The 13041-nt window shown below is 39.5% G+C and overlaps 1 protein-coding gene across 2 annotated transcripts in view; it reads left to right on the top strand.

Annotated features, from left to right (window-relative positions):
• FAM169A (family with sequence similarity 169 member A) overlaps positions 1-13041 on the top strand; it is a 35720-nt gene that overhangs the window by 19571 nt on the left and 3108 nt on the right. Inside the window, exons 4-10 of one of the 2 annotated variants that reach the window (XM_061369541.1) lie at positions 336-421; positions 3199-3370; positions 5812-5991; positions 7865-7993; positions 8258-8364; positions 11369-11423; positions 11801-11930. In XM_061369541.1, the coding sequence (XP_061225525.1) occupies positions 336-421; positions 3199-3370; positions 5812-5991; positions 7865-7993; positions 8258-8364; positions 11369-11423; positions 11801-11930 (859 nt within the window). Of the gene's footprint in view, positions 1-335; positions 422-3198; positions 3371-5811; positions 5992-7864; positions 7994-8254; positions 8365-11368; positions 11424-11800; positions 11931-13041 lie in introns of both variants that reach the window. The other variant, XM_061369540.1, reaches the window with a different exon arrangement.

The following is a 13041-nucleotide window of genomic DNA, read 5'->3' as shown; positions in this document are numbered from 1 at the left end:
TGAGGAATAGTTCCTATGTCTGAAAAACAGGATTTTGTATGTCATACTGCAGAAATCTGCATTTGGTTTTATTGTTCTCAGTTCTCAAATGAGTTTTAGACTGGGGAGTATTGCATATGGGGGGTATATATAACAACATTTGTTGTGTTAGGGTAGTAAGAGCTGCATTAATACAGTGTCAGCTAGAAGATGATTATTTTATACTTCATGGTTACTGAACAATACTGTAGTAATGCCTGGTTACTACAGTGTTATTCCTGTTTAGCAGCTTTCATGAGTGTTTTTCTTGCTATAGTAAGAATCACTAACATTTTATTTCCCTTGTTTCTTTCAAGCTGTGGCCCTGTATCTTGCTGACAAGTGGTGGTCAATTGATGACATTGTGAGAACATCTGTCTCTGCTAGACAGGGGCTTCATCAGGTAAAGTGCTCCAGCATGCACCCTGTAATTATTCTTACCTTTCAAGGTAGTGAAAAGTAATGGCAAATAGCTACTGTGTGGGAGATACGTATTTTCATTTCATTTAGAAATGAGTTGGCTCATTTCTGGATGTCAGTCAAAAGCAAGGTCAGTGGGAACAGGAGAACAGGTAGTAGAGGGAAGGGAACTTGGTTGTGAAGATAGTGTCTAAAGCAGAAGTGCTTCTTATACAGTAAATTCACATGTAGGCTATTTAGATGTTAATGATAAAGAGTTTTCGTTACTTTTTAGAACACTGTATATGTGGCTGTATTGAAACGTCTTAGGGTGGTGCACTGTACAATAGTAGTACCTGTTGGCCTTAACAGGAGACTAGTAAGCTAAAAATATTATTGGGAATGTAGTTGATAGAGGTGAGCTGGAGCTGGTGTCTTGCAGTGGCAATATGAGGTTTGTAAAAGTGAGTTTGCTGGTATCTGCTTTATTGCTCATCATTGACCTTTGTTACCATTACTGACACTTATGTAACATGGAGTTTTGAGGGTTTTGTTTGGTTTTGTTTGTTGATTTTTTTTTTTTCTGAAACTGGAAATCTGTATTTTTCCAGGAGTGTAATTTATATCTGCTCATGGAATCTGGGCATTTGTCTGATTTCTGTTTTTTTTTTTATTAATTTAGTCTAGAGGTTTTGACAATCAGCCTTGTTTTCCATGTGCTTCTTAATGGTAGGGTGGTGATTAAATCAGGAAAGCTGAATCCTTTACAGGTAGGGTAGCAGAGACTGTGGACATTGGGAAGAAAGCATGGTTCCTCCATTCTTCCTTCAGACTGGTGAACTTAAATTTCATGTGTAAGAGGAACCCTGCAGGACAGAGAAAAGGATATTGAGTTCCTTATTTCATACCTCAGACTCATAACTAGCTTTTTGAATGCATCATGTCCTTTTGTCTGCCACTCTATTGGCAGTGATTGAGTGTGCCAAGTCCTGCTATGTCATGGGGCTCATCCTGCTTTGTGGGACTCCAGTTAACAGCTAGCCTGGGAAGTCTGAGGCTAGTGTACTGCTATTGTGTTTGGTGAATGTTCCTTAAAGCTAAAAATTTTTTGCTTTGAAATCAGAACATTCCGCCCACCATCACACTCCCAGCACTTCTCTCAGCGTTACCCATTGTTCTGTTACATGAGGATCAGCACGGCCAAGTCAGATATGGCATCTCTGAGCCCTTCCTGATAACCAGGCGTTGTGTTCTCACAACAGCTTTATTCACAATCGTCTTCAGCATGATGCTCCAAAGGGCTATGGTAGACCTCGACAATCAAAATGGCATTTATATTTGATATCATACTGATGGTAGCCTATTCAATCTAAGGTGACTGAAGGCCCACACTAAGACCCTAAATCATCTTGTCCGTGAACTGCTTTTTGCCGATGATGCCACCCTCGTTGCCCACGCAGAAGCAGCTCAGCAGCATGTAACTTCTTGCTTTGCAGAGGCAGCTAAGGTTTTTGGGCTGGAAGTCAGCTTGAAGAAGACAGTAGTTCTCTACCAACCTGCACAACAAGAAGATTATCATCATCCCAACATCACCATTGGCGAGTCAGAGCTTGAGTCAGTTCAGCAGTTCAGCTGTCTGGGAAGCGTATTTCTTCAGATGCCACGATCAACAAGGAGATAGACAACAGAATAGCAAAGGCATATAGAGCCTTTGGAAAACTCCATAGAAGAGTCTGGTGCAATAAACACCTGAAGAAAAGTACAAAGATCAGTGTCTATAGAGCCATTGTATTGTCTACTCTTTTATATGGGTCTGAATTACGGGTTATCTACCACAATCACCTGCAACTCCTCGAACACTTTCAGCAGCATTGCCTCTGTACAATTCTAAACATCCATTGGACTGACTGTGTGTCAAATGTCACTGTCCTTAAACAGGCAGGGGTCACCAGTATCGAGGCCATATTGCTGTACCTGCAGCTGCGCTGGGCAGGGCACGTCTCTAGGATGAAGGATCACCACCTCCCCAAGATCGTGTTTTATGGTGAACTCGCCACCAGTTGCCTCAAGAGAGGTGCCCCAAAGAAGAGATACAAGGATTCCCTGAAACAATACCTTAGCCTTGGCCATAGTGACTACCATCAGTGGTCCACCTTGGCCTCCAATCGGGAGACTTGAGACACACCATACGTAACACTCTTGTCTCCTTTGAGAACACATGCAGAATTAGTCTCGAGGAGAACAGACAACGTAGGAAGAATTGTGCCCTGCCTGTACCACCCAAGGAGACCTTCTGATGTGCTTTTTGCAACCGGATTTGCTTATCCCACATTGGCCTTTTTAGTCATCAGTGCGTTTGTAGTAAGCGTGGGTAAAGCCCTTCCCAAATCTTTGTTCATGAAGTCAAGCCATCGTGATGATTATGATTGTGTTTGGTGAATGTTTCTTAAATCCAGATACTTTTTTTTTTTTTGCGTTGAAATCAGAACATTCCCCCCACCATCACACTCCCAGCACTTCTCTCAGCTTTACCCATTGTATTAGGAGTGATGCTGAAGTTGAGAAATATCCTCTGTCTGTGGTAGGCCTTTTACTTGACCTGTTGCTATGGCTTCTAAGCATCTCTGTGCTTTCAAACAAACCCCAGAGCTTCATCCTGCTTTAGCACTTACAGCTTTTCTTGACTCCATCTGCAACGTGGAAAGCTTTGAAAAATAAGGTCCTTGATATGTGAGTGTTAACTAATCTGACTACGCTTCTGTATGTTCTCTGTTTCCTTAGGTTAAGTCTGTTGGAGAGAGGATTGTTCTCTATGTTTTGAATAGAATTATCTATCGGACGCAAGAAATGGAAAGAAATGAGATCCCATTTCTCTGTCATCGTAGCAATGAATATGCTAAGATCATGTGGAAAGGAGGAGAGGCTATTGGGTTCTACTCTGTTAAACCTACAGGTAAAATGGTTGAATATGGTGGGATTTGAAGGGTCTAAAGGGGAGGAGATAGCTTATTTGGAGAGTATTGTATTTAGTAGACTTTATAAGCCTTGCAGGCCTTATGAATTGGTGTTTTCCTGAAATCATAAGTGTTCAGACAAACATAAAAATTTTTATCATCAAAATTCTGATGTTAAAATTTCTGGCTTAAATGCTTACATGCTTTAGCAGTCTTCACATTATACAAAATAAAACTAGAGACTGTGGATTAGGGAGATCAGGAAGTGTGGGTTTTGGGGGGTTGTCTTCTTTCTGTAGAACAGTTGCTTGCAGTTGGCTTGGGCTGTGCTTGGTGTTTTGTTTTTTGGTTTGCTTGGATTAGCTTCTCTTTGGATCTAGATCCAAACTGAAGAGATTTTCTTCCTAGTAGCTGGTGCAGTGCTGTGTTTTTGATTTAGTCTGAGAATATGCTGAATGCTGATAACACACAGATGTTTTAGTTGTTACACTGATCGTTCAGTCTCTCGTCCTCTGCCAGTGAGGAGGGTATTCCGTACCATAGAGCATCCTGCTCAGTACATGAACTGGGGGGAGGTGACAGGGAAGTCCCAGCTGCTGTTGGAGTCAGTCTGGGTGCCAGTCAGCAGGTGGTGCGCAATTGTATTGTGCATCACTTGTCTGCCTTAGGTTTTATTTCTCCCTCTCTTTTGGTTCTCTTTCTTTTCATTACTGGTATATTATTTATTTTATTTCAACCATTAAATTGTTCTTATCTCAAACCAAGGTTTTTACTATTTTTTTCCCATTCTTCTCCCCATCCCAACAGGACATGGGGTGGTGGTAGCAAGCAGCAGCTGCATGGTACTTAATTTCTGGGTGGGGTTAAACCATGACACATTAGCACTTAAACATTTTATAGCATGACAGCATAGAAAGTTTGCTCACAGGCATAATTTTCAGATACACCTGATGATAACAAGAAGAGATTCCCTTTCCTTCTGCCCATGCATTCGTTCAGAGATTACAATTGAACTGTCACATTTCTGTTGTTGTTGTTACAGACTTCCTGTTGTTTTTCGTTTTTTCTAAAACATTGTGGTTGTCCTTCAGTTATTTTGGAATTTGCGTTTTTCATTTTGTGCTGGGTGAAATTTAGTATTTGGGTAAGCTGTTAGGCACATTAACAGCAGTTTGAAGAATAACAATATTTCCATCAAGAAGAAATAATCTGTGTGTTTTTTGTTTCACCACTAGAGGGCATTAACTAATTCAGGATTAATGATGGTACTAGCGGCTTGCTGGAGACTTCCCCTATCTAACATAAGTACCTGCCTTTGCAAACTTTAAAAAATAAAATAGTAAACTGTCTGCATCACTGACGTGTTCTGATCTGCCAATCAAGATAGGAACGCAACCAGCTAATATATTCTGATTGTCTTCTCATTTGTTACATGTCTCATAATGCCCTCTCATTGGCTTGCTTGTCCTGAGTTATCAAATACTGAAGGCTAATTTTCAAGGCATTATGAATTTTTCACCCATGTTTGATAGTGTACTGTGTTCTGCAAATGAGTAGTCTACATGGAGAAAGACAGCTCTGGAATCAGATGGTGAAGGAAGAGTGGCGGAGCTTGACTGGTATTCCAAAAGGTGCCCAAGGAATGTAACGTCTCTGCCCACATTATTGTTGCTTGAAAAAGGCGGATAGGTTTGTCCATTGGCCCCAAAAGTACAAAGTTGCAAAGACTTAACTATGTTTTATAGACAACTGTATGTTTCTCTTTGGCCTTGTTAGAGGAAAGGGCAAATGAGGTCCTGAAAATGGATTGAATAGTTGATGGGCTATCTTACTGATGTTATGTGTCATCCCTTTGTCACCACTGAGTCCATAGCTACCCTTTGAATCCTCTGATACTGAAGTGCCTCTGTGTAATGACAGTCTGATTCATCTTTTTTTAATTATCGATAATGTGTTGTTTATGGGAGAATTTCAGTGTAGTGTTCTAGGATTATTTTTATTAAAAAAGTTGGAATTACTGTTTCAGAGCTGAATTATGATCTTCGTATTTGTCTTGATCTACATAAATTCAATAATTTTGTCTCCTTTTCCCTCCTCTGTCTGTCAGCTTCATTTTTAGTAGTTTTCCTATGGAATTGTATAGTTATATTTACAAAGTGAGCCTTTCCCCTGCTATTCTTTTCTGGTACTACAGACTTTTTCTAGCATATTAATCTATTGATGTATCTTGGCAAAACTATGAAGCTTGCCAAAAGAACCAATAAATGGCTGATAGCAATTACTTACTTTTAAGGAAAGATATAGATTTTTATCATTTTATATGACTAACAATTATATAGTTTGATATAATTTTTATAAATTATGACAGTCTGTATTTGAATATGCTGAAATCCATGCTGCAGCATGCCAGTGGATATTTTTAACCCTCTTGTTATTTCAGGAAGTATTTGTAGCTCTCATTGTGGTAAGGATTATAAGCTGCCAGTGCTAGACACAGCATTTGTAAGACCTAGACATCGTGAGAGAGATTCTGGGCTAATGATTTTGGAAGACTTTGTGAATTCCTTCACTGAAAAATGTCTTGGCCTACGATACCCGCTGTCATCCTTCATGTACACAGGCAAGCTCTTTATTCTTTTGATCTTTGTGCTTTCTTTACATGTCCAAATGAGTGCTGTCATCCAAGTTCCATGTTTGTGGCTTCATCCTCAGTTTCTGTATTAAATGTTCTGCCCACTTAATTCATGCTCTCTCAGAACTTTATGGTCAAATGTACATACTAGGCTATATTTTAACTTGGGTATAAGATAATATACCAGTTCTAATGTACAAGGGAAACATGGCTTTTCCATTAGTGATCCAAGAGGGCTGTGTCACCTAGGAAGTGATACACAGTTCTGGAAACAATGTCAGCTGGGACTGTGTTCAGGCAAGGACCATGATTCTTTGTCCTGTTTCTCAAGGCTAGTCCTATTCTTAGGCCATCTGCCAGTCTTCGTTCTGCGAACATTTTCATCTGACTGCCTCAGCCACTGGAAATTTTCTGCTTTTTCAGGTACTGCTGTCTGTTGTCAGATCTGACTAGGCCTGTTAGGCTTAAATCAGCAAACTGTACTGCGCAGAAATTAGTGACTAATCCATTTCCCTATTCAAGGAATGATATGGCAGGGATCTTGTCCACTGAGATTATGCATCACTGCTGAGTTGAGAGAAAAATCGTCCTGGGTTCAGCAGTAGCAGTCATTTTTCTCCTTCTTAGTAGCTGCTGCAGTGCTGTGGTTTTGATTTTCAGCCTGGGAACAGCACTGATAACACAGATGTTTTCAATTATTGCTAAGTAATGTGTACTCTGACCAAGGACTTTCTGAGTCTCATGCTCTGCCAAGGAGGACGGGAAGCTAGGAGGAAGCAGAGACAAGGACACCTGACCCAAACTAGCCAAAGGGGTATTCTGTGCCACAGCACATCATGCCCAGTCATACCCAGTATAGAAATGGTGGGCAGTTACCTGGAACACCCAGATCACTGCTCGGGTCAGGCTGGGTGTCAGTCAGTGGGTGGTGAGCAATTGTGATGTGCATCATGTGTGTTTATTTTCTTTTTCTTTACCCCTTTTAGTTTTATATTCTCTCCTCTTGTTATTTCCCTTATTATTATTGGTGGTAGCAGTAGTGGTTTTGTGTTATACCTTAGTTACTGGGCTGTTCTTTTCTCAACCCATGGGATTTACATTCCTTTGATTCTCTTCCCCATCCTTCCAGGAGCAGGGGTGGTAGGGAAGAAGTGGGGGGAATGAGCAAGGAGCTGCATGGTTCTGAGTCACTAGCTGGGCTTAAACCACAACAAAAATGGTAGGTTTCCTGGTAGCTGCTACAGAAAAATGTTAAAGCGTGCCTCTCCACGTGTATGTTTAATATGTGTATTTGAGAGAAAAAAGATGGAGGGACAGCAGGGAAGAAAAAATTTCAGCAGTGAAGAGTGAGTAGCTGATAAACCGTGCAATAAGAACATGTGTACATTCCCAAACAATGCTTTTCATGAGTGCCTATAATAATATGGGGTGACAAAATTCACTTGACTTACGTGTCAAAGAGCTCCATTCCATTCTTGGCTGGGTCTTGTGGTTGGCATGGGCAGTGACCAGTAAAGTTGTAAAACTCTGAAGTGGATGCTTAGAGAAGAGGCATTTCTGTCTGGAGTTTAGGATAATAATAGTGTTTAAATGTGAAGAAAGGATTTACTGAGAACGATGAGTGGGGTAAAACAATATTATGTTTATTTCATCGAATCACAGAATAGTTTGGGTTGGAAGGGGCCTTCAAAGATCATCTAATCCAATCCCTGACTTCAGATCCCCCTGTTTTGTTGAACAGTTCTTTCTTTGTTGGCTTGTGTATGATGGAAGATTGCAAATTGTTTATTTCAGATAAACTTTAAAAACTGAAGTACAGTCAAGTATATATAATAGAGAGGGTTTTCTTATATTTGTTTAGCTTGTAAGCAGTATCTTGAGAAGTACCCTTCGGATGAAAGCCTTCTTTATGAAGTGAATGGACCAGGATATTGGTTCCAGAGAACATGTGTTGCAACTATAGTGCAAAGGGAAAGGCTCCGATTTGCAGGTATGGATGCTTTGATTTGTTTTCTGGCAAATTTTTCTGAGAAATATTGCAAATGTTGAACAAACACTACAAGAACAACAGTGAATTCTGAGAACACTGCCCATGGAAACTAGGAGAAAGATCGGAGTTTTTTGTTGGTGTTTGTTGGGTTTTTTTTTTTACCGTGTCCTGAGGTCTATTACATTGTGTTTGCAATGGTTAATTGATCTGTAAAGGTACTATAATTTTCTGTTTCCCATTTCCTCTTTCAAATCTCAACAGCAGAGGCTTCACAGATAGAAAAGAGCTGCCAAGCAAAGTTTCGTTTTCTGGAGTCTGCAGCAGTGTCTGAAGCAGGTGGACAGAATACTGAGCTACAAACACAGTTAAGTGTAGGTACACAGACTATTACCTATTTTTTTTCCTTGATTACGTTATTACTAAAAACCAGAGAAATGCTTTTGTCTGCCTCTAATTGGTTCAAGTACACTATATAAAATACAGATTATTTTGTTACTTTTTTTTTGGTGGATGTTATGTTTCCCATTGATTTAACACTGGTGGGGTTAAAAAATACTGGATTGGGTTTTTTGGGGGGGTTTGGGTTTGTGGTTTGCGTGTTTGTTTTGTTTTGTTGTTTTTTTTCCCCAACATTTCCAGTAATGGCGTGTCCTCATGAATGTAGAAGGTCTGTGCCACAACTGTCAGGGTCTGTAATTTGAACTGTTTGCTAGCAGCTAAGAGAAGGGAGAGTACTTCAACTAGCTCTGAGATTTAACTGTCTAGAAAGGCTATTGGAAGTATAGAGTCATTCTCAAGAGTAGAGAGGATGAAGAAAAGTGTTCATAAAAGTGCATATTTGCATCACATTTCGATATAATGGGAAGTGTTTGGTTGGCATTCAGAGTTAAATATTGTCCATATAGGAAGAATGCAGCTTTTTTTCTACATATTGATATTTTTTTATTCTACTTATTTGAAATATCAATCAGATTTCAGCTACAGATAGATCTGTGGTCATGACTATGTTTGTATCTTTTTGAATATAATGAAGCTGTTCCTCTAACTCATTTGTGTTGTGAGGCCACACAGAATTTCCTTGCAAATAATTTGTGTGCTTTAAGACTGTCTGTGGTACTGACATGAGTATGCTCCTGTAGATGTCAATGCTTTAATTAAAAATAGGAAATAATGCCTGTATCAATATTCCCAGCTAATTAATATCTAAACTTCAGATTTTAAATGTAAGTCCAATGTCACTTTTCCTAGTTGAGAAAATTAGTATTTCCCAAAGCAAAACTGACAGCAAAGTAGTGGTGTTTTTAGTCTTTCTAAATGACCAGAAGAAACAACTCTTAGTTGTCTGTCTTTTGTAACAGTGTCTTGAACATCATTACTGACTTTTTGATTTGGATTCTAATAATGTTTTAGGTCATTTTGCCAGTCTGATCATGTTGTGGTTTAAGCCCAGCTGGTAACTCGGCACCATGCAGCCACTTGCTCACCCCCTCTTCCCTTCCACCCTGGGTGGGATGGTAAGGAGAACTGAAAGAATGTAAAACCCACGGGTTGAGATAAGAACAGTTTTAATAACTAAAGTATAATATAATACTAATAATCATAAGGGAAATAATGAAGAAAATATAAGACTAAAAGAAGAAAGGGAATAAAAGCCCAAATAAACACAAATGATGCATGATACAATTACTAACCAGCTGCTGAGTGATATCCAGCTTGACCCGAGCAGGAATCTGCCCTTCTGGGTAGCACCTCCCTCCATTTATATACTGGGCATGATGTGCTGTAGTATGGAATACCCCTTTGGCTAGTTTGGGTCAGGTGTCCTGTCTGTGCTTCCTCCCGGCTTCCTGTGCCCCTCCTCACTGGCAGAACATGAGAGACCAAAAAGTCCTTGATTAGGGTAAGCACTGCTTAACAAGAACTGAAACATTGGTGTGTTATCAGCATTCTTCTTGGACTAAAGCCAAAACACAGCACTGCACCAGCTGCTGGGAAGAAAATTAGTGCTATCCCAGCCAAAGGCAGGACAAACATGCATGTTTTGGTTATAGATAACTGATACGCTTGGAGAAGTCAGCAGAACAGTAGTTCTTAGGAATTTTGTTGCTGTGAGTTAGGAACGCTACCCCTGTCTCTACCTTCTTCCAGAAGAGAAAGAAGGTAGATCCCAAAGTGCTTCAACTCCTCATAATTTGGTAGAATTGCTGACAGCTCTCTTGTTGGCATCTGCACTGTCTACCAGCAGTTCTGCAATGCTTTGAAAACTGTTGGACCACCAAACAAAAAATACCCCACTTTCTTATGCACCAGGAAAAAATACTCTATTCTCCAACTTTCATTTCCACTCTTTACTTAGTGCTTCCTATTTTATGTGGTTTGATGCTAGAATAACTTGTCATTAATCTACAAATTCTTATGTATTTAAAACCCACTTGAAACTACTTCAGGCAGCAGAATGTAGATATGGCAGCTTCCTGCTGGCCTCTTTGGGTGGTACTGGAAGTGAGGCTGGAAATGCAGCAGCATTATGGGTGCTGATTGTTGCCAGTTCTAGACTACTTCCAGCAGCTGAGAGCAATGTGCATATCATTATGTAAATGTGTGAAGCTTGTGTCCACTTCACAGTATGAGGTGCTTGACCACTGAGTCCTCAGCTACTTGCAGGAAAAAGATAGAAGCATTGAGATGGTGGGAAAGAACAAGAGGCAAAAAAGCTCTAGGGAGAGGGAACTCTGAAATAAACAGCATCTTGTGCTGGCTATGCATATAACCTGCAGTACTGCTGATTCACCCAGTTCTGTAGGTTGTTTTTCTGTTTGGTTTGTTGTGGTTTTGGTTTTGCTGTTTGTTCTTTATTTATATATGAGCTGCTGTATTCTGTTGTATGCCACAGTAAAAAATAGAATACAAATGTAAAAATTAAACTTCCCTGCTATACTTTGTCAAATACTGTAGTGCATGCCCTTGCGTTTATACTGAAAGGGGAAACAAAAAAAAAAAAGACTTCTAGCATTTAATTACCTGGGCATCTGCTATAAATAGAATGGTTAGGAAAAAAAGTTTGGCATCATTGTTTATAATGGCATGTTACTCTGGAGTCTTAACTTCTGTGTTGAGGCCAGAAATAAAATGCAGAAAAAATAATCATCCTTAAAATAAAAACAATTAAAAAAAAAATCTCTTGAGATAAAATAAATACATGTAAGTATTTTAAGTTACAAAAGCTTGTAGCTGTTCTTCCATAGGATCTTTACTACTTTACTACTACTTTAGAAAAATGTTACCACAGATAGGGAGATGAAGATATTTCTATCAGTTCAGAAAGTTTTGGAGTAACATTATCTTCTTTTTTTTTTTTTTTTTTTTTCTTCACAGGCTGAATTTCAAAAAGGTAAAGAATCAACAGATGTCCATGCAAGCACATCAGAAGGTAAAAATAACCTTGATTATCAGTATTATGATTACTGTGGATTAATAGGTTAGCAGGCTCTTTTACTGCTTTCACTCTCCACATAATCATCTGCAAAATGTATAAAAACATACCTTCCTCCAAGGCTCTGGGGCTCAACTCAAACCTTTCAGAGGACTTTGGATAAACTTGGTATGAGTCTTGGTAAAGATACTAGGCATGTGTATTCAGAAAAGAAGTACTGCAATGAAATGCTGTTCTGCTTGCGCTCAGCTTTAATGAAGTACTTGGGGGGAAAGAATTGTATGCAGATCTTAGACTGCATTTGTTCACTAGCATCTATTTTGGTGTTTTATTTTGGTGTTTTTTTGTTTGCTGTTTTTCTTTTTCTTCCTAAGACCCTAGCACAGCTCCTGGTTCCATTCGAACACGAACCAGTCATTTAAAACGTCCCAAGATAGGAAAGACAAGACAGGAATCTGGAACTTCCCAAGGAAACGAGGAAAATGCTTTTGTGTCAGAAAGCAGGTAGAGAAGCCTGTATTTTACTGATTTCTTACTTTGTTGCTTGGGCCATCATAAGCTACATCAGTGTCTCACAGTGGACTACTTAACATTTCTCCTTCTTACTGTCCTTGCTTGATTTTAAAATAACTAAAAATAAAGCATGATGTGGGAAAGAAAATTGAGATACTACCTGAACAGTGATTGGACCAAACTGTATGTCTGAAGGCTCAGCAAATACTGGACCTAATAAGAAAACGGTGAAGGTTGAGGGTATGCATGAAGGTAAAAACATCTGTATTCATGCAGCATAGTTTCTTGTGATAACTGAACAGGTATCCAAAGTGCTATGTCTGATCTTTGGAGGCATGCCCAACTGTTTAGTCTGGGAGCTGGTTACTGCTTGTCACTTAGTAACAAAAGTTACAGGAAGCCACCTGTCTTCAAAGTAAAGCCCTTTTACACAAATTCTGATTTTTAAAACCATCAAATTCAAACTTACACTACGGTAGTGGGGAAGTCATCTCCAGTTATCCTGTGCGATATGGTTAGCTGGGGATGTGAAGAATTGTACTGCTTGCATGCAACAATTCACACAAGACAGGGCCTGAAGTACTAATTTGTGATGTCTTTCAGAAAGCAGAACTGTGGCTATTGTAAATAAATTACTGCTTCTTTCCTGTGTGAGTATATTCTCTTCATAGACATGTATTGTTATCCTCACTGTGTGTGTCTTTCTGCCTTTGTTGTTCACTTCCAAAAAAGAAAAAACAACCTGACCTCAACCCTAAAAGCCTCTTTTGAAGAACTGAAGATAACCTGATTATTTTCTAGGAAATCCCTTGAACTTGTTCACTTAGGCTTCTTCAACTAAAAGTAGTTGTGGCTTTAGGTGGGTTTTTTTGTGTGAAGTTGTCTTCAGCTAGATACAGCCTAATTTCTGTGTTTGAATTCCTCTGTGGATCTGCAGAGGTACAGCGCTGCTGTCCTACACTTGTCAGTGTGCTGCCCAAAGCTGGTTCAGACAGGTCAAATGGCATGGTTTGATGCTTCCACAGGCTGAAAAATCCTTTGTCCTATTACTACTATTTTGCTAGCTGATATTTGGATTGTTTGTTAGTATTTTGGGACTTGC

The sequence above is a fragment of the Neopsephotus bourkii genome, unplaced genomic scaffold, assembly GCF_033783945.1.
Source record: "Neopsephotus bourkii isolate Nb327-2 ecotype Australia unplaced genomic scaffold, CSIRO-AGI_Nbou_v1 NB_1507, whole genome shotgun sequence".
Lineage (NCBI taxonomy): Eukaryota > Metazoa > Chordata > Aves > Psittaciformes > Psittacidae > Neopsephotus > Neopsephotus bourkii.
The sequence above is the reverse complement of the archived record's forward strand: the minus strand, read 5'-3'. Positions and strand labels throughout refer to the sequence as shown.